General features: G+C 38.3%; 1 protein-coding gene across 13 annotated transcripts in view; it reads left to right on the forward strand.

The window, feature by feature from the left end:
* Positions 1-1,453: 1,453 nt before the first annotated feature.
* Positions 1,454-20,185, forward strand: part of CDIN1 (CDAN1 interacting nuclease 1) — a 261,023-nt gene continuing 242,291 nt past the window's right edge. For 9 of the 13 annotated variants that reach the window (XM_072622894.1, XM_072622895.1, XM_072622905.1 and 6 more), the window contains exon 1: positions 1,454-2,181. In XM_072622894.1, coding sequence (XP_072478995.1) covers positions 2,081-2,181 — 101 coding nt within the window. In that variant the 5' untranslated portion in view covers positions 1,454-2,080. The remainder of the gene's footprint in view (positions 2,182-20,185) is intronic. The other 4 variants (XM_072622901.1, XM_072622902.1, XM_072622911.1 and 1 more) reach the window with 4 other exon arrangements.

Raw genomic sequence — 20,185 nt, forward strand, 5'->3', positions numbered from 1 at the left:
CTGAAAGAAACTTTCTACTTGTAAACATAAAATATTGTGAAGGATGATTATATCAACAGCTTTGCTTTGCCTTTCTAAATTATCCATCAGTAATATTTTATTGGGTATTCAAGTGGTTTTAGATTACAAGTCACTGAACAGTTTTTTTTTAATATTCTGTAACCAATTATCTCAAAATTTTCTCCCCCAACCAGAGGACCTGCATGTGCAAGAGTGTTTATTGCTCAATCACAGATTCTTAAAGGAGACTCATTTAGGTCATTTAGTCTGTGTTCTTCTGGGTTAATGCCAAAATAATCTTCAGGATTTGGGACCAAATAGTGAAATGACTAGCAAAAATTAAAGGTGGCTTTTTTCCTTCAGTGTTGTAAAGCTGAGTGTAGGGGATGGAGCTGTGTGAAAGCTATTTAAAAAAATAATTACTACAAACCTCCCTAAACTGATGTTTTCTATCAAAATCTTACTGCTATGAATTGGGTACAAGGAGATGTGAAGGGGTAAGGAAAAGGGGAACAAGCAGCTTCTGCTTAGCATCAAATAGCTTTCATGTAAAAGTAGTGGCAGGGTCAGCAACACACTAGCCAGGTGGCAACTCCAGGCACCGCTGCCATAAATAAATAGTTATGCACGGGTGTCACACAGCCAGACCTGGATACAAAGCATATGGGGGAAAAAACATCCTGATGTAAACATTTGGCAGAAAGCTATATGAGTACAGGACGGTCTCTATTTACTGGATTTTGTGACAATTAAAAAAATAAAAGGAAAGGGAATGAGAAGGAAACTTTTAAACACGAACTGAAAAGTCCCCCAAATTTCCTCAATACTTAATCTAAAGGGAACCTGACAAGCTAACATCTGTGCTTTCTGTTTTAAGTATCATTCAACCAAAGTTCAAGTACTTTCTTCCATTAAACAAAACTTCTGAAAAAAAAAAAAACAGATCCATCGAAATTAATGCCCCCACCCCCACTACTTTCCCAGTAAAGTTAAGTGTCAGTGTCCAGAGGGCTATTTAATTTTCCCTAAGATTTGAAATCGTAGATCAAAGCGCTAGAAGGGACCTTGGAGGTCATTTTAGTCCAAATCCCTCATTCTAAAGACTAGAGAACTGAGGTGGAGAGGTGAAGTGACGTGGAAGGTCCCTCAGGTGGGATCTCACCCCCTGGCTTTTAACTGCAAATCCAGCCCTGTCACTGTGCCAGTGAGAAAAGTTGACTTGTTAAACTGTGACTGAGAAAAAGCCGGCTTGTAAATTAGTCTGAGAAGCCCCGGTCGATGCCTAGATTCCTAATACTGGCTCGACACTAATTTTCCAAGATGCAAAGTCAGTTTCTCCGTTCTGGCTGCTCGATGTTGGTAGGGTCCTCAACGCTCCTTAAAACCGAGGCACCTGTGGGGCCATCCTCAGGTGCTGGGGATTTCTCTAGGCGTCGCTCTGCTCTCCCAGCCAGGCTCTGGGGGGAGTCCCTCCTCACAGCCCTGCTCCCCACCTCCCCGCACACCCCGAGCAAAAGCGAACTCGGACTCCAACGCGTTAACAACCGCTTTCCAGGGCTCGGCTGAGCACCGACTATCCTGTCCTGCCATCAAGGCACTTTCTGGGCATTTTTTCCCCCTTAAGGAAGTTCTGGGCGCGGGGTTCAGAGTGGACACTTCCCCGAGCCGCCCAAGCCCAGCCCAGGAATGAAAGATGGCAACAGCGCGGGCTTCGAGGTGCTGGAGTATCTGGCAGCCAGGCGTCTTGCAGCATTACTTCCTGGTTGCTTTTCCCTTAACTGACATGGCGCCTACTGGCCTTCACTTGCGCGCTCTGCGGCTGCTCAGAGGGCAGAAGTGAGGGCAGTCCCGCGTAAAGCCCGCGCTACTGCTCCTGCCGCCGCCGCCACCGTGGCCGCCACCGCGGCGAACCTGGGGATCGCTGCCGCGTGCCCCTCCTCCCCGCCCCCGGCGGTGCCGCGTGCTGCGCGGAGGGCGGACGGGTCCCCAGGGTGCGCGGTGCCAGCTGTCTCCAGCCCCTTTCGGGCTGCAGCGGCCCCTGGGTGTCATTTCACTCCCCCAGCCCCTTCCCGGGCCAAACATGATATTGACCAAGGCCCAGTACGAGGAGATAGCTCAGTGCCTCGTGGCTGTGCCACCTACCAGGCAGAGCCTGAGGAAGCTGAAACAGAGGTTCCCCAGGTAAGTCTCCCGCTCTTTCTGCAGGGTCTCCAGGTGCTACAGCACTAGCGGGCACGGACAGTGCTGGGGTCGTAGGGACGCCAGGTCATTCGTTGTTATAGGTAGGGATTATTGGCAGTGTCACCATACCCTTTATCTTCCACTGAAGATCCCCGAAGTACTGTAAGCGCTTTCTATCCTCAGGGCTACAAAAGAGTAACCACTCAATAAACCCTTCCTGGCGAATGAATGAATGAATGAATGAATGAATGAATGAATGAATGAAGAAGAGAAATTTTGGAGGCAACAAGAAACTCACTGAAATATATTAGAGAGTAACACAATCAATACTCCCGGCGTTGTGGGGGTCTCGAGGGATACAGTAGCAAAAGTGAAACTCCCTCCAGGAGTTTACCAACTAGCTAAGATTTTACACGTGTGAATCTGTAGTTGATACAATGTAACTGTGAAGGCATTTGCAGCTGGAAATCTGAAAGACTTCTGGTAAAGTTGGTTCTGGAGCTGATAAATGAAAGAAACCAAAAGATTCTAAAAGGGAGAGGTAAGGAGAGAGTGCATTCCAGGCATTAGGATTTAGCAACACAGAGTATCTTGCTCTCTGTGCTCAATACAATCTGGTGGCTTTCTGGGACTGTCATGCCAAGATTGTCTTGTGGTTATAGTCTCTTAATTCCTTCAGATAGACTTGAGAGCTGAGGATATCAGCTTTAGTTTACTAATAAGGTAGATATGAATAAGCAGATGCAGCAACAGCTTGCCATAGTAGGTAGCTTGCTGATCTTAGAGTCAAGAAGACCTAGGTTCCAGTCCCATTTGTGACATTAGTTGTGTGGCCCTGGGCAAGTAATTTAACCTCTGTCCCTGTAACTCTCGGACATCTCCTAAATCATAGATTGGATATATCTGGTGAGGAAGGAAATTTCCACAACAGGTGTTGCCTAGGAGGAAATCTCAGATCTTGTATTCCTATATTTTTGTATGACTCTCTCTCCTCCCCACCTCCTACCAAATAATAATTTTGCCTGCGTTTAATTTCCCAGCCACTGTTTCTTGAAATTAGAATAACAGAGTTTGTAATACCCTAAAAATAATCTTCTTCAACTCTGATTTTACAAGTGGGGAAATTAAGACCAAATTTACCCAAGATTTCATGGTTAGTAAGTGGTAGAACTCACAGTAGAAGGCATGCTTCCTGACAAGTCAAGTACAGCCAAGTCACTTTAGTTGCTAGATAAAGATTACTGCTTTTCCTTGTGTTGCTAAGATAATTAAAATTTATCTGTATTCCTTTATCTTGTACCTACCCTTTCTCACCAACTTATTTTGTTTTTTATATTTTAGACACTCAAGTTTGCATTCTAGATAAATCATACTCAACTTTTTATTTTCTCACTCCCCCTCCATCACTATCCAACTAGTTGCCAAATCTTATCCACTTTACCTTTGAAACATCTCTACTATCTGTCCACTTCTCTTTATTCTACAATCACCATCCTACAGGGGCTTATCATGTCTCCCTTGGACCACTGTTATAGTCTCCTAATTGGTCTCCTTATGTCCAATCTATTCCCCCTCTAATCCATTCCCCATACAGTTGCCAAATTGATGGTCCTAAATCATGTCTAACCATGATGCTCCTCTGGTCAGGGAGATTAGAGGCTGCTCAGCCCTTCTATACTGAAACACAAAGTCCATTGGCATGGATAGCCCTTCATAATTTGGCTTCATCCTGTGTTTCTTTGTCTCTCAGTGTCTCAGACACACAATCCCCCCCCCCCCCCCCGCGCAACCCCAACATCAAACTGGCTATTTGACATTCTGTCTCTTGCCTTTCTGCCCCTCATGCCTGGAATTCTGTACCTCCTCCCCTCTGCCTCTTGTAACCAGTAGCTCCCTCAGGAAGCCTTTTCTGATTTCCCCCTAGTTGTTCCTAATCCTCAGTCACTGTGTGTTTATTTTGTATCCTATCAATCTATTTTGTATCCTTTCATTCCCCTAATTAGAATGTAAGATCCTCAAGGGCAAGAGAATTTCATGTTTTGTATCAGCATCCTAAGTTTTAACCACACTTCCTAGCACTTAGTAGATACTTTAAAAATGGCTTGATGATTTAATTTTAAAAAACAGACCCACTTCCCCCATCCCATTCTTTCTTAAGGCATTATTATGCTATTGGAGGGAGAGAGTATTTTCCTTTCCTAGACCTTATTATACTAGTATGATTAGTGATGAAAGATGCTTGTGCAATTTATCTTCAAGTTATGAAAATTAAAGCATGATGTGAACCATGTGATACAGGACTCAGGACACAGGTTCTTCTTACTCTTGCCTCCATCACTTATCTAGCTGGGTGATCCAGGGCAAATAATTTAATCTCCTGGCCTCTCAGTTTCCTCACTGCTAAAGGAAGAAGTTTGGTTCTTTATTAAACTAACTTTATATGACTCCTGATATGTATCGTAGTTTGTGTATTCATATACCTGTTTTGTTGAACTCAACTGATGAAATAGGCTCAGAAAGGCTAAGTGACTGGGCCACAGTCATGGCGGAGTGTTACAACGACTCTCATCTCCAATTCAAGTCTGTTGTTTTTACCTATACCTCTACCATGTCCATTTCAGCAGCAATATTCTGTGATTCTAATTCCACGCATAATGCCCAACCTCATTTTAGAGAATGCTTTCCCCTTTGTCTTCTCTAACCCTTTTCTAAGAACTTCTTGCAAAGAGAAAAATTGACTGGTGTGAGTTTGATCTGCTTTTATTAAGTTGTGCCTGTTGTCTGGAATAAGTGCAAATAAGCAGCGAAATGAACAAAAGATATTCACAAACTGGGATTTTTCTAAGAAAAAAATCACTTTAGGAAAAAGAACAGCAAAGAAAACAGTGTCATGTTATTGTAGAAGTTTGATCCACTGTCAACTGTTATGTAATTTATCTTTTTTTTCTCCATAAAGAAATCTCACTTCTCTTTTTAAAGTTAGCTTTCCCATATTATTTTTGAAGGTTGGTGAAAGGTTACTTTTTCTTTTCTTTTTTTTTTTTTTGAAAGGTTACTTTTTAGACTGCATGGACATTTCTACTCCAGTCTACCCACTGACTCACATACCTATCTACCTTTTTCCATTTCTTTCCCACAATATTTTTACTCCTTTTTCTGTAAAGCTATACCTCCTCCACACTTTTATTTCACAGTTACTTATTAGTTGGTGCATGATAGTATTGGTACATTGTATCTTTTTTATCATCCTTTTTTCTTCATTTCTCTCTCCCCCTCTCCCTCCCCCTCCCCATCTCCCTCTCCCCCCCCCCCCCCCCCTCTCTCTCTCTCTCTTTTTTTTTTGGTGGAATGAGGATGGAGTTAGGCCCTGGACTTGCGATTCCTTGACACAGGTATTCATATCTCAAGTGAGTAAACACCCTCTACCAATGCAAGTTGGCTTCTTTGTAATTCTTAGCCTTAGAGTTGTTGCCTAGAGCAACTAGAGGACACTAAACTGTACTTAAGGATGGGAGGGAGGGGGCGTGGCACATACTGACTTAGAGAACCCCATATTAATGTTCTATTTTTATTTATTTTGGTAAATATTTCCCAATTACATTTTAATCTGGTTCAGGCAGCACTTGGGAGTGTTGCCCACCATATGGCTAAGTGACCACCCCTGGTCTGGAGTTTTGAGAGATTGACTTGCCCAGAGTCACAGCGCTAGGATGTATCAGAGGTGGGACTTCCTGGCTTTGATGACAGTTGTCTCTCATCTTTGTCGGAAAGTAACAATTCATGAAAGGCTAGAAGGACTAGTTTGGTCACTTTCTCCCCTTCTCCCCTCTCAACTTCCCAACATTATTTGGGAAAATGGTAAAATAGTACTTGCTTGATTATATTGCTAAATACTGGGCTAGCTCTACTACTCAAAAATCTAGGTATATTTTGCTTACCTGGAAAGCACTGAAGCTTTCCAAGCATTACTTCTGGCTCTCTCTTTACTTGTATGACCTTGGGCAAATCATTTCTCACCTAACCAATGGGATGCAATATTATTGTCATTACCTGTCTCACTGGATCATTGTGAAGAAATAGTTTGTAGACTGTGAAACTCTACATAAATAGTAGCCAATATGATTGAGTGAGGTGTTCATTCTTGCACAGAGGATGCCTTTGGTAAAGTAGTAAGGCCATGGTGGCCAGAAGAATCGGTACAAGGACACTCTCAAGGTGTCTCTCAAGAACTTTGGATTTGACTGTGCAACCTGGGAGACACTGGCACAGGACCACTAAGCATGGCATGCCTGCATCAGAGAGGGTGCTGTGCTCTTTGAGCGAAGCAGAATTGAGACAGCACAAAGTAAATGCAGGCTGCACAGATTTGGACTATCCACCCCAAATGTTCACATGGACTGTCTGTGCCCAACCTGTGGTGGAGCATTCCAAGCTCATATTGGTTTGATCAGCCAAAGTCGAACACACTGAAATTTCACTTTATTTTGGTGATGTCATTTTGGTCCTCTTGGATGATGAAGAACAACAACCAACCAACCAATTGTACCTTCATTTTTAAGTTAGTATCCTATTACCGTGTGATGGGATATGGACCCTGGGAACCCCCTTGAACTCTTCTGGAATCTTCCCACTTGATCTGGCGTTTGCCTGAGGCTATAAGCCTTTCATTATCCCTTTGTCTAATTGCCCCCAGCTATTTCCTACCCTTGATCCTATCAAAATATTTATGCCCAAATATGTTATCCTTAAACTAGCTTAGCCCTCCATTGTCTGTTCCCATCAAGACTCTCCTGGAAACCCCTCCTCTAGTTACCACTAGGGCACCCCTAGATCCCTCTTAGAGACTTAAGCTCTATCTTGCCTCCATGAAGGTGCTCAAATTCAATCTAGCTCAATCTGGCCCACTTGTAAGCATCCCAAATGCTTAGCTTCCTTAAGAGTCTATCCAATATGGTGGATCTTTAAAAAACTTTGTTTTTCTCTGGCTGAAAGAAGGCTTGAGTCATTTGGGCAGGACCTGATGTGTAGTATTCCTGACTGTGTTGGTATTTTAGGGTCCCGAGCACCCTGAAACCTCAACACTTGGATGTAAAGAGCACCTCTTTTGCTTGTATCTCAAAACAACCTCATATATTTCATTTTAATGGGATTTATATATTTTTTAAATTCTGATGTATTTATAAGCTACCTTTTTGCCAAAACATCTAACATCAAATATCACTATTTCAATTATTCTCATTTCTTGGATTTATGAAAATTTCAAAGCTATAATATAAATATAATCAAATATTCATTTTTTCTTTTAGAGGATCATATTCAGACCTAGGAGCAATTTTGCAAGTTACTGAGTCTATCCTTTTTAAAGAGGAGGAAATAGAGGCTTAGAGAGGGAAAGTGAATTGTACTAAGTCCCACAGCTAATAAGAGAGAAAAGTAGACCTAAGTTAGAATCCTAGACTCAATTTGAGTTATCTTTCCTTTATATGAGATGAACAGTAAGAAGGCCATTTTAGTTAGGATAAAGAATGCAGGAAGGAGAGATATACAGTAAGGTTGGAAAGGTAGGTTGGGGTCAGGTTTGATGGACTTTAACATCCAAACAGAGGAAGAATTTGTTTTTATTTTGGGGTTTTTATTTTTCTCAGGCAATATGGAGGAACTGAAATTGAGTACGGAAGCAACGTGGCTAGAATTATGTTTAAGGAAAACCTCTTTGGCAGCAGTGTGAAGAGTTTAGAGTGGATGGACACTTAATTGAGAGAGGGAGACCAATTAGGAGGTTCATTATAGCAGTACAGCTAAGAGGTGATGAAGGCCTGAAATACATTGGTGGTTGTATGAGTGCTGAGAAGGGGGACAGATAGGAGAGATATTGTGAAGCTCCAAACAGCAAACTTGAAGCAGGGAGACCAACTAGCAGCCCATTGCAATAGTGCAGGTGTGAGATGATGAGGACCTACATTTAGGTGATAGCAGTGTCAGAAGAAAGAAGGGGGCAAATTTGAGAGGGATTATGAAGGTAAATTAATAGGCCTTGGCCACAGATTGTGTGTGTGTGTGTGTGTGTGTGTGTGTGTGTGTGTGTGTGTGTGTGTGTGTGTGTGTAAGAGTAAGGAGAAGAGGATGACATTTAGGTTGTGAGCCTGAGTAATTAGGGAAAGGTGGTACCTTCACCAGAAATGCTGTGAGTATGGCAAAATGGTGTATATGAGACCATGACTTCTTTGAGGGTACATACATAGTAGTGGAATCTTTGGCTCAAACTATAGTGTTGTTTTATAAATCCCTTAAAAAAAAGCACAGTTCCACTTTGCTTCTCAGAGTGGCTGCACCAATTCATAGCTCCATCAAGGGAGTATTAATGTACCTTAGTATCACCACCTCTCCAGCCTTGATGATTGCTGTCTCTTGTTATTTTTGGCCAGTTTTCTGGAAATGAAATAAAACTTCACAGTTGTATGATATACATTTCTCTTATAATGAATAATTTGAAGCTGTCTTTCATCTGGTTGTTATTTTTTTTGAGAATTTGGTTGATATCCTTGACTGTTTGCCCACTGGAGCATTATTCTTCCTCAGAGATAGTACCAAGCAAGTTGAGTAAGTTCCAGAGTAGTTACCTTATGTGTTGGTAGAGGAACTTTTCTTTACCCAGAGTTTCCCATAAAACCACAAGGAGGTTCATTAGAGCAGTACAGCTATGAGGTGATGAAGGCCTGAAATACATTGGTGGTTGTGTGAGTGCTGAGAAGGGGGACAGATAAGAGATGTTGTGAAGCTAGAAACAGCAAACTTGAAGCTGGGAGACCAACTTGGAGCCCATTCCAATAGTCCAGGTGTGAGGTGATGAGGACCTACATCTAGGTGGCAGAACCAACGAATCAAAAAAAAAAAAAGTAAACACTTCTTGTGATCCTAGATGGCTTTAAATCATGGAGCACATGTCTTGGAAGAATAAAAATCACAAGTAGCCCAAAAGTCATGGCTAAGCTGTAGCATGTAACTAAGGATCATTTGAGTTCATGAAAGGGTATAAAGCAGCACTGTCAGATTCAAATAGAAATGCATCCCGGCTGTTGGCATATTGAACTGGGAAACCACAAATTAATTTTCTCTATATTGTACTTTTGTTTATTTTGTCAGACATTTCCCAATGATATTTTAATCTTATTTGGGTCATGGCAGGCTGAGATTTTGACACCTTTATTGTAAAGGACTTTTCCAAGGATGGTTATGATGGGAAGGAGAGTTCAGTAGTGAGGTTGAGAGACTTGAGATGGACATCACAATTACATATTATTACCATCAAAATAATTAAAACACACATACACACACAAACAGAAGGCCTGCAGAGAGAATATTGCTTGCATTTTCTGCAGATGAATTAAAGAAACGTCTGGACTGGAACTGCAAGGGGATAAGAAGGTGAGGAGTGTTTGTATTCCTTTCTGTTGGAGAGAAGATTCACATCAGTGAGATCATGGATATTTTTTAATTTTCCAGAGTATTTAATAATACAGTTTCTATCACAGTATAGATGGTAATGTTTTGTCACCTTTTCTCAATCTCAGCTAAAAAATGAAAAAGTTGGGCCAGTTTTTCATTTAGTTCCTTCTAGTTTTAATGAATCTGCTTTATCGTACACCATCACTCTTCTAGTCTATCTTTTACACCATTGGTCCTTAGTTTCTCGCACTTGAATAACATGCTGACTATTGGATATAAATGCTCTTTTGAGCCACCGTTATGTATTTGTGTTGCTGCCAAGTATATTTAGCTTTTCTTTGCTCAAGTACAAACTTCCCAGCAGGTGATTTTCAGTTCTACCTGCTAGAATTATCTTTTATATTTTATGAAATACCATGAAATATTTCCAAGATTTTTATTTTGGTTATAAAACTAAGATGCCATTTCAGTAGCGTACCCTATATTTATCCCATGCTGACTCCTTAGTATTGTTGAGTTTACCCAATGGTATTATTGTATTTGATCATATGCTCTTTTATTTAACCACCATTTTCTGACACAACACCAGCCTAAAGTGTTTTTTTTGGAGAATAGAAGGAATGGGACTCATGGTATTGATTTCTTAAGTAGGCTATGATACATTTGGAGAAAATAACACAGTATTTATGCCTATGGGAACCAATAATTAAAATCTATCAAATTCTCTATGCAACTATTTGTCTATTTCAGCCTATATTCCACTCTTATTATAGACGTTTCCTACCTCCTCTCCTCCAAAAGGAGTCTTTTTGTTATCCTTTTTTCCCTTGGATACTCTGAATCATATTTTTCTAACCACATCTTACATATTTCCAACCAGATCTTCCCCATGTAGTCTATAATGGTCCATGGTACCTTCTAATTCTTTATTTTTTATGTAATCATTCACATAGGATAGCTGTTTTAATTGAGAAAAATGATTTTCTATTTATGTTATCAGGAAATGTTAATTTCTTTTTCAATATTAATCTCCCTAAATTATTTTTTCTTGTCATCTTGAAACTGCTAGAATTTAAAATGTATGTAAAATTACATTACATTATTATATTACTTTACAAAGTGGCCATCCTTGATTTGTACCAGCTTTCAGTCGTCTTACTTCTGATATTGTTCTACTACCTATTATATGGACTCTTATCTGGAGGGTTTTTTTTTATAGTTTTGAGAATAGTCTGCTTCCTTACTTACTTGTTTTAGTGTTCTTCTCGTGAACGAGAATATGTATCGATATATTTTTGGTTTGCATGTTTCATTATATTGATAGTCATCCTGATTTTGAATCAGCATTAGTTACTCATGATGAATAATTTTCTTAATATATTGCTGTATTCCCTTGGTTGATATTTAATGTTTTTGCATCCACATTCATGAATAAGATTGTCAAATAATTTTTTACTGTTAATGTCCTGAACTTTAAAATCACTATAATATCCACAAATGTATTGTTAAATTCTTCCCTTTTTTTTTTCTATTTTAATAAATAACCTATGTAAAAGAGGAATTGTTTGTTTTTGGAAAGTTTGAAAGTATTCTACCATGGATACACCTAGGTAAGAGTTAGGGTTTGATTTTTGGGGGGTTTTTTGGACATGTTAATTTTTGATGACTTGTCTTATTTCTTCCTCTGAGATTTTCTCTCTTTCAATTATTTCCTGTTGTATCCATTTTGGAAGTTTGTTTTTGTAGACAGTCATCTATTTCCTCTAAATTCTGTAATCTATTAGAATATTGATGCATATATGATAGTGGTTTTGATTCTTTTTTGTCCTTATTATGATTCCTTTTCATTTATAATTTCCTTAATTTGTGTTTTCTTTCCCCTCTTTGTTGACTAAATTTGCTAATAGGTTGTCTTATTGGTCTTAAATATAACAGGAGTTAGATTTTTTAAAAATCAGTTCATTTGTTTTTGAATTTTCTATTCTACTTATTTCTCCTTTTACTTTTACAGTGTTACTTTCCTTTGGATTACTGCTTTGCTTCTCTTCTAGGTTCTTTGAGAGACACTGTAGAACACTGAGTCGAGAGCCGGCTTAAAGCTAGAAGAATCGGGATCCAAACCCTGCCTCTGACACATACTGATTTTATAGTCTTAGGCAGATCACTCAACCTCTCAAAGCTCTAGACCAGAGGTATCAAATCAGATTAAAATGTAATTTGGAAATATTTAGGAAAATAAGTAAAAATACAATATAACATAATGTTAATATGTGATTTTTTTCAGTCAATAGGCTGCCCATCATGATCAGTTTCTACTTGAGTTTGAGACCAAATATTCTAGACTACCCTCTAAAACTAAGTTGCTGAGATGATACAGACTTGCTTTGCTCGAGGGAATTTCCTCACTTAGGCATTCCATGCACCTATGAAATCATAAGTCTAATCTCAGGAATTTCGTTCTTTTTAGTGCCTTTGGGGGTCAGCTTCATTTTTCTCCCCTTCTATTTTTAGTGATAGAAATTTATCTCCAAGAACAGGATTAGTTGCATTCCCTAAGTTTTGATACACGGTCATAGGATCTTAGTTTTAGAGCATGAAAAGACCTTAGAGACCAAGCAGTACAATCTCTTCATTTTACAGATAAGAAAACCGGGACCTACAGAAGTTAACTCACTTGCCCCAGGTCACATCAGTAGTAATAAGTAAGTGACCGAGGTGGGCTTTGGGTTCCACATTTAATTCTTTCTTGCCACACCAAGCCATCTCTTTATTGCTGTCATATTTGTTTTTTAAAAGAATCTTTTTGTTTCTGGTTTCTTTATCAATCCAGTCATCTTTTTTGGGGGGAGTGTTTTAGCTTCAATACAATTTCTTGGATCATGTTATTTAATTGTAATTTTGTTGCATAGAAGGGTCTGAAAAGGGTCTCTATACTGTGACCTAGTGTGTGATCAATTTTTATATCTGCCCGATGTGTACTTGAAAGTAATGTATATTTTTTTTTCATTTATCTCTTTATGTGTATGTATGAATTTTAACTTCAGTTAGCAGTTCAAATCTGTGGTATCTTTTATTTGTAATCTCTTTGACTTGTCACATTCTAGCAAGAGGGTTGACGTCTTCTACTATTATAATATTTTGATGTATTTCTATCTGTGTCCTTGTTAATCTTCCTGTTACATATTTAACTGTCAAATTGTATGGTAAATATAACTTGACAATTCTTACATATCTGTTATACCTCATTCACTTTACCATGATGTAGTGACCTTTTTGTCCCTTTCATTTCTGAGAATTTGGATTCTCTTTCATCTTCTAGCTTTATTGCTATCCCAGATTCTTTTTTTTTTTGTACTTCTAGTTGCACAATGTAATTTAGATCAACCTCTTAATTTTAATCTAGTTTTATCTTTCATTTTTTCATAGATATCTTTCCAAAAGCAATATATTGGTGGGTTTGGCTTCTTGATCAAATTTCATTTTCTTTAGCTTCTTAGAATGAATATTTCCCCGAGGTTTAAGCTCTGATTTTATCATAGATAAGCTATTGTGTGCCATTAGCTTTTGTCGTTACTATTTTTTATTGGTATAAAACAACTTTTTAATCATAGATATGCAATGCGTTTTTAAAAATGATTTTCATTCTTTTATGTGGATCATAGCAGTTGTTTTTATCCTCAAATCTAACTTTGTTATTACTATTATAGTAAGGAAGGATTACATACTTTAGTCTTGTTTCATTATAAAAAGTCTTTGCCAAAGGTAACGAGCAAACTTAAAAGTGTGGTATTTTTGTTAGCCTCATATTCAATCAGTTTAGATTTTTTTCACTCACTGTTTATATGGATCTCTTTCATTGTAGATTATCATTGATAAAATTTGCTAGGTCTAGTTTGTCTTTGAAGTGAGTTTTGTTTCTATACAACATAGTAGTGTTTGTAGGTATATAATTTTGACGTTTAGTCATTTTTTCTTAACTTTTTTGTGCATTATAAAAACCTTTGTTTTGTGTTATTTAAAATGTTTCCTCTGTCATTTCTTTAAATATTTAATTTAATTTCCCAAATTTTGTAATTACTTAATTTTACAATTATATGTCCTAGAAACCTACATTTTGGAGTTCTTCTTGCTGGTATCTTGTTTGCCTCCTCTGGACCACTGTGGAAGATCTTCTCTAATTATGACCTCAGATATAATATCTAGCTTTTTTTTTCCTTTTTCAGTATGACAGAATAAGATATTTAGAAGTGGCAAAGATGTTGGAATTCTTCTAGCCCAACTTTTCATCTTGCAGATGAGGAAATTGAGACTTGGAGAAATTGTGTTTTGCTTAAGTCCACACAAGCAATGACCCAGCCAAGTTTTGATCCTAGGTCCTCTTACTTCTTCATGGAAGCTTAACAGCTTTCAGCCATTGTCTGTAGGCTGATTGTGGGGGATGGGAACCTAAGGAGTGGGAATCCCCACCATTTTTGGCTGAGGTGGATCAAGGTAGGTCAGGAATTCCCTGTGCTTTGGTCAGAATGAAGTAGATGAATATAGGGGTTTCTCCTATACTCTTGTACCTTGCTTGTCAGGGAGGCAACATTTCTCCTGAAATCTCAATTTGGCTTTTTGGGGGATATGGTGGCAGAAATTGTTACTTAAGGAAGGGCCCAGATTCTCAAGGCTCTTTTGTCTTCCCAGTCTTGTTTGCAATTGTGATGCACTCAGACCCGTAAGAGACTGGGATTATTAATGGGGTGGGAAAAGACCAAGACAACTTCTGTGCCCTTTAGCCACTCAGATGAGAAGGGGTAGAGGTATATGGAGTTTGAAGCACCAGTGTGTTATGGCTAGGTCAGTGCTATCTCTGACACTTCAGAGCTGCAGTACTCCCTGGTCCTCTCGCTGTAGCTTTCGTTACAATCATCACACTTCTCCACTTTTCTTTTTTGTTCTTTTTTTAAGTTTCTCTTTTTTCCCTTCTTTGTTCCTGGTGGGATAAGGATAGCTTGGGTAGTTTTATGATTGGGGAAGGAATTTAAGTAGGTAGTCTGGCTTTCTTAGCTGCTCAAACTTAACTGTCTTGATTAGTTTTGCATGTTTTGTTTTTAGTTAACTGGCCATTTGCTTTGTGATTGGTGAATTCATAAATCATTTGCTTAAAAATCTGTTCTTTGGGTTTTGTTGAGGATTGCCAAGTTAACCTTCCAGGGAATCTCCTTTTACCTTATCATTATTGTTATTATTTCGGAAACTGGTACATTTACCCATCTGCAGGATTCTGGCACTTTTCCCATTCTCTAAGAATTTTTGAACTTTACCATTAGTGGCTTTGATGTAGTACCTACAAGTTCATTCATTTTCAAAAAAAAATTCATCAGAACTTGGAAACTTAGTGTTAAAGCACCTGGATGCTTTATGTAAGTTTCTCTCTTAACCTATTTGGGACTCCAGTGAGTTACTTTTCTACTTTGATGATCATTTCTCTTTCTAGAAAAGACAAATGCAGGTTCAGAGTTGAGTTAGTTCTGCTTTCTATACTTTATGCTTTATTCTCCTCCTCTCCATGCTTCTGACTCTCTAGACTTCACCCCCATGACATGTCTCAGCTGCTTCTTGCCTCTGCCATGCTGGTGCCCTTGTCCTATTGAAGAGTTCCTTCTGGCAGTCTCCGTTTTGGGGATAGGTCCAAGCTGGTTCTGTTTTATTCCCTACCCAGATGTGCTTCTAACTTTCCAGATTTTGTCACCATGCCCTCTCCCTATCTTCCCCATACCCTTTTTAATTAGCTGCCTTCCCTCCATTAGAATGTAAGATACCTGAGAACAGGCACTGTCTTTCTTTTTGTTTGTATTTGTATCTCAGAAGCTTAGCACAGTCTTTGGCACATGATAAATGCTTAATAAATACTTGTTTCTTTGTCGTCCATTCACTGGCTCCATCTTTGCCAAGATGGGGGACAAGCAATTGCTTTCTATTTTCCTTAAGCATTGCCTCCCATGTTTGTTGTTGCTGCCTTTTGAACGTGTTGCTATCTGTCACTCATTCTGAGCATTAGACTTCATAGTATTATGATTCTTCTTGGTCTTTCATTCTAAGGGTCTCTGATTTCCCTTCCAAATTCTCTTAAAGTTTGGGTTTGTTAGTCATGTTGACTTTACATGACTTCCTCCCACATTTCTTCCTCTTTGAGATTCTGTTTGGTTGCATAGTCATTTTGTGGTATTTGGACCATTTTTTATTGGTTAATAAAATCTCAGGGTAATAAAATCTCAAAAGACTTCACAGGATTACCCACCTAAACGTTAATGCCCTTCATACTTGCTAATTCAGTTTTACTCAGTAACTCGGACTAACCAGGGACTTTCAGGGTCAAGAATTGATTGCTTGGCCTAGCACAGACCACATTTATACTCCAATGTACAAAATCCAGTTTGCAGTGTGAGGCAAGGTCAGGGAACTGACACAGAAATGATAACAAAAGGAAGTTTATCTGTGTGTTTTGCTCACTTGACAGTGAATATCTAAGTCTTTCTCAGCAGACAAAACGCAGCCCAGATGCTAGAAACTTGCCCCAAATCTTTCATAATGACTCAATTCTTTTCTTTGAAATGCTCAGATTCAGAGACTTCAAGGGACAGCCTAGAGAGTTGCATAATTCTTTCACTTTAGTTGTATAGTTCATGCATATATGATCTTATTTCTGTAATTTTGAATTAAATTTCTCAATTTTCAGTTTTCTTATTTTTTTGATAGTATCCTATCTATACATTTTTGGTAGCAATTCAATTCAAGAGCTTATTAAGCTTTTACGTGTAATAATACTAATTGATAGGGATGCCGAGACAAAAAAATGAAGATGTTCTTGACTTCTAGGATCCTTTATTCTAGCATAGGTGTACAATACGTAATAATGTAGGTAAACAAATGTAAGATGATTAGAGAGAGAGCATATACAAATCAGGGGAAGCCAGGGATTTTAAGAGTTAGAGCTGATGAAAGAGTACATTATAGGCAGAGAGACAGAAGATGGCAAAGCCACAGTATGGCCAGTGTGGATGAACACAATGTGAATGAAGAGGAGTCATAGTAAATGTCTACAAAGATAGGTGGCAGCCAGGTTGTGGAGGACTTTAAATGCCAGACTGAGGAATTTTTATTTTATCATAGAGTCAATAGGAAACTGCCAGAGATTTTCAAGCATGGTAATGACATGGCCTCATCCATATATTGGGACAGTTGGGTAGAAGTTAGATTGGAGATGGGAAAAAATGGAAGGTTGGAGATAAATGAAGAGGCTGTTGCAGTACAAGTGGAGGTAATGAAAGGAACATGTATATGAGTGGAGTGGAAGCAGTGTTTGGGAAAGAGATGTTGTGCAGGTAGGCAGAATTGCTAGCTCAGATTTATCAGCTGATTAAATATAAGGAGTCAGGGATGACTCCAAGGTTGTGGATCTAGGTTAATGGGAAAATGATTGTACCTTCAACAGAAACAGGAAAATTGGAAGGAGGCATGGTTTTAGGAAGGAGAAGATGAGGTCTATTTTGGACATTTTGGGCTTGTGATACTGATGGGACTTTGAGGTGGAACCATCTAGTAGGAAGGTGAAGTGGTACTAGAGTTTATGAGAGAGATTAGGGTTGGATATGTCGACTTGGAAGTTATTTTTCATGAGATTATAATTGTACCCGTTGGAGTTGATAATCTCACCAAATAGTGTTTAGAGATAAAAGTGACAGATTAAAGTTGGGAATAGGTGAAAGTGGTTCCTAAAGGCAGAAAACCTGAACTCGGAATTCTAGTTTTGTCTACTAGTGAAAAAAATTCATTGATATGACTTTCAAAAATACTGCTAATTCATGTGTTCTGGAATGGTGATCAGAGGTGTTCTTTACATTGATTGTGAAGCTATATCATCATGGCTGGGGGGAAAATCCATAGGACTATTCTGAGTATTTTCTTTACTTCCAAAATAAAAAAAAAGGTTTGAGGCAGTGTTATTTGGTTATTGAATGGCTATTGAGGTTCAACTCCTTGTAAAGGACTTTTTCGTTCGATGTGTGACTCTTCTGCCCTAAAAGCTGTTTTTACCCATTTTCAGAAACCGTTACCTTCTTGTTTTGCTTTTCATGTAAAGGTAAGAGTAAGAATTGCAATCATTACAAGGGAGCAGTTCAAAGAAAAGCATAGCTAATGTTATCCCCAGAAGAATCCGCACATTGACTATATTTACTATTAGAGTGGGGGAAATGCTTCATTTTTATGGGAATCAAATTAGATTAGTGACTTCATTCATTTTTTAAGTCTACGTTACAAACATGGAATTTTAAGTTACTAAGTAATAACACATACCAGTATGTTTACTTGTACAATAAAGAGAAATTAAATATTTCCTCCTTGGAGAAAAGGTTCAATTTAAACTTAAAGTAATAATATTTTATCATTTGACTTCCAGACAAAAGCAGACTGAATTTACTATCATATATTTATTTCATACTTGGCAACATTTTTGCCATATGAGTTGAATTTTTGTCTTCAGAAGTTATATAGCTTCTAAGTCAACTGATATATGTCACTCTGTGACCCAAATTGAAGTAGGAAAATTGAACTTTCCATATGTACATCCTGCATAAGGGGACCCCGATCAATGTTCTTTTATGATAATATGGGTACTTCATTATACTAAGTCCCATCAAAAAGTCATAACTTTGCTCCAATATCTTTTAACCAGTCATCCATACATACTATTGTTTTTTTCTCAAACTAGCCCCTGTGAAGCTTAGGTTGATATTTTCAAGGAATTGGATGAAAATCTACTCCACTAACACAATCTTATTTCTGAGGATGTTTAAGCAAGGAGCAGATCATTGTTTCTTAGAGGTGGTAATTTGGACTAGCAGTTTAAAAAAAAGCAACACTTGAAAAACCTGGAAAACTACAATATGCCTACCAAATTTCCAGTGAATGGATATGGGTCATTTTTTAAGGGCACATTAGCTTCCATTATCTTCTTTAACTCATTTTCTAGCTTTACTACCTCATAAGAGGGAGTAAACAAATAGAAACATATGCAGTCTGTGAACTTTGACCCTCTCAACTGGTGAGAGAAGATTATCTCAACAGGTTCATAAAATTTTAGAACTAGAGAAGTCTTTAGAGATCATCTAGTCCCATGAGTTGGAAGTCTCATCTTTTCCTCCATTTATAAAACTGGTAGAATAGGAAATGCCTCAATTCGGTCTCAAGATGCACGTAAGGCCAGGGTCAAAACCTTTTTATTCGCCTACTATTGACATGGTGATAGGGATTCTTTGCCATGTGGTAAAATGTTTAGTTTAACATAGGTCTAATTCTTCAAGGCATCCTATTATTCATGGTGTGAGCAAACTGTATTACTTGTTATTCATTTGGCATTTTAAATTTGTTTCTGATTTACAAATCTCCAACATTCATATGAGCTTCTACCGAAGGTAGGCTAGTCTAGTGTTTATTTTGCTGATAGTGTGGTAGCAAAAGATAATAAAATTTAAAATTAACTTACATTTCAAGCACCATTGAGCCAAGATGGCAAATGGACTAGTGATGAGACAGAATCTTAGTTATGGTCTTTTAAACCAAAAAGGAGGAGGGGCAGGGACTCCCACAGCTGAACAGGTGAGTGTTCTTAGGTCATATAAACATCTGATAAGAAGTATTGAGGAAAGATTCCTTTATCTAGAGAGCTCCCTCAGTGTATCTTTTCAGAGATCAGTAACTATTTGAGTGTGGAAAAGGGGTAGACAAATATAAAGCATGAGTGTTATGAAATACTGCCAAGCCATCAATCAGAAATGAAGATTAAAATAGCTCTGAATTATATAACATAGAGCAACGGGAAAAACATGACTTAATTTATTAACATCTGATTTTTGTACAATAACCCAAGAAAATGTCTCTTTTGTTTTGTGAGGGATATCTATGCAGAAGAAATATGTCTTTCCTATTCTTAAGGTTTTAACTTAATATTTTTAGTGTTAGGTAAGACATGAGTGTATGGAATGATTTATATGTCAAAAATAGTATAGGACTGGGGATATAAATTGACCTCCCTTATGGCTATAGGAATCCACCAAATAATATAGGTGCCATTAATAATAGCTCATCCCTATATTGAACTTTAAGGTTTACAGAATGCTTTATATGCATTATTTCATCCCCATTTTACACACAAGAAACTGATTCTTAGAGGGGTTATGTGACTCGTCTGGGGCTACCTGGCTAGGAAATATCTGAGACTGGATTTGAACCCAACTCTTCTGGTCTCCAGAACAAGTTCAGAGCTCTCTCCACTATGCTACACTATCACAATAGAATCTCCCTTCTGGGACTTGACCTTCTGTCATCTTATCTTGATGGAGTGGGAGTTGCCTATGCCTAACCTCTCATGACTTGTGTGTCTCTTTGCATTGGGTCAGCTCCGTTTAAAAATGTTGATCTACAGGTTAAGTCCCATTTCACTGAACTCCAGAAGATGCTTCAGGTTCCCTATTGTGTTAAAATTAGTTTTGTTGACTATTGCTTCAAATATCCA

The sequence above is a fragment of the Notamacropus eugenii genome, chromosome 7 (assembly GCF_028372415.1).
Source record: "Notamacropus eugenii isolate mMacEug1 chromosome 7, mMacEug1.pri_v2, whole genome shotgun sequence".
Classification (NCBI taxonomy): Eukaryota; Metazoa; Chordata; class Mammalia; order Diprotodontia; family Macropodidae; genus Notamacropus; species Notamacropus eugenii.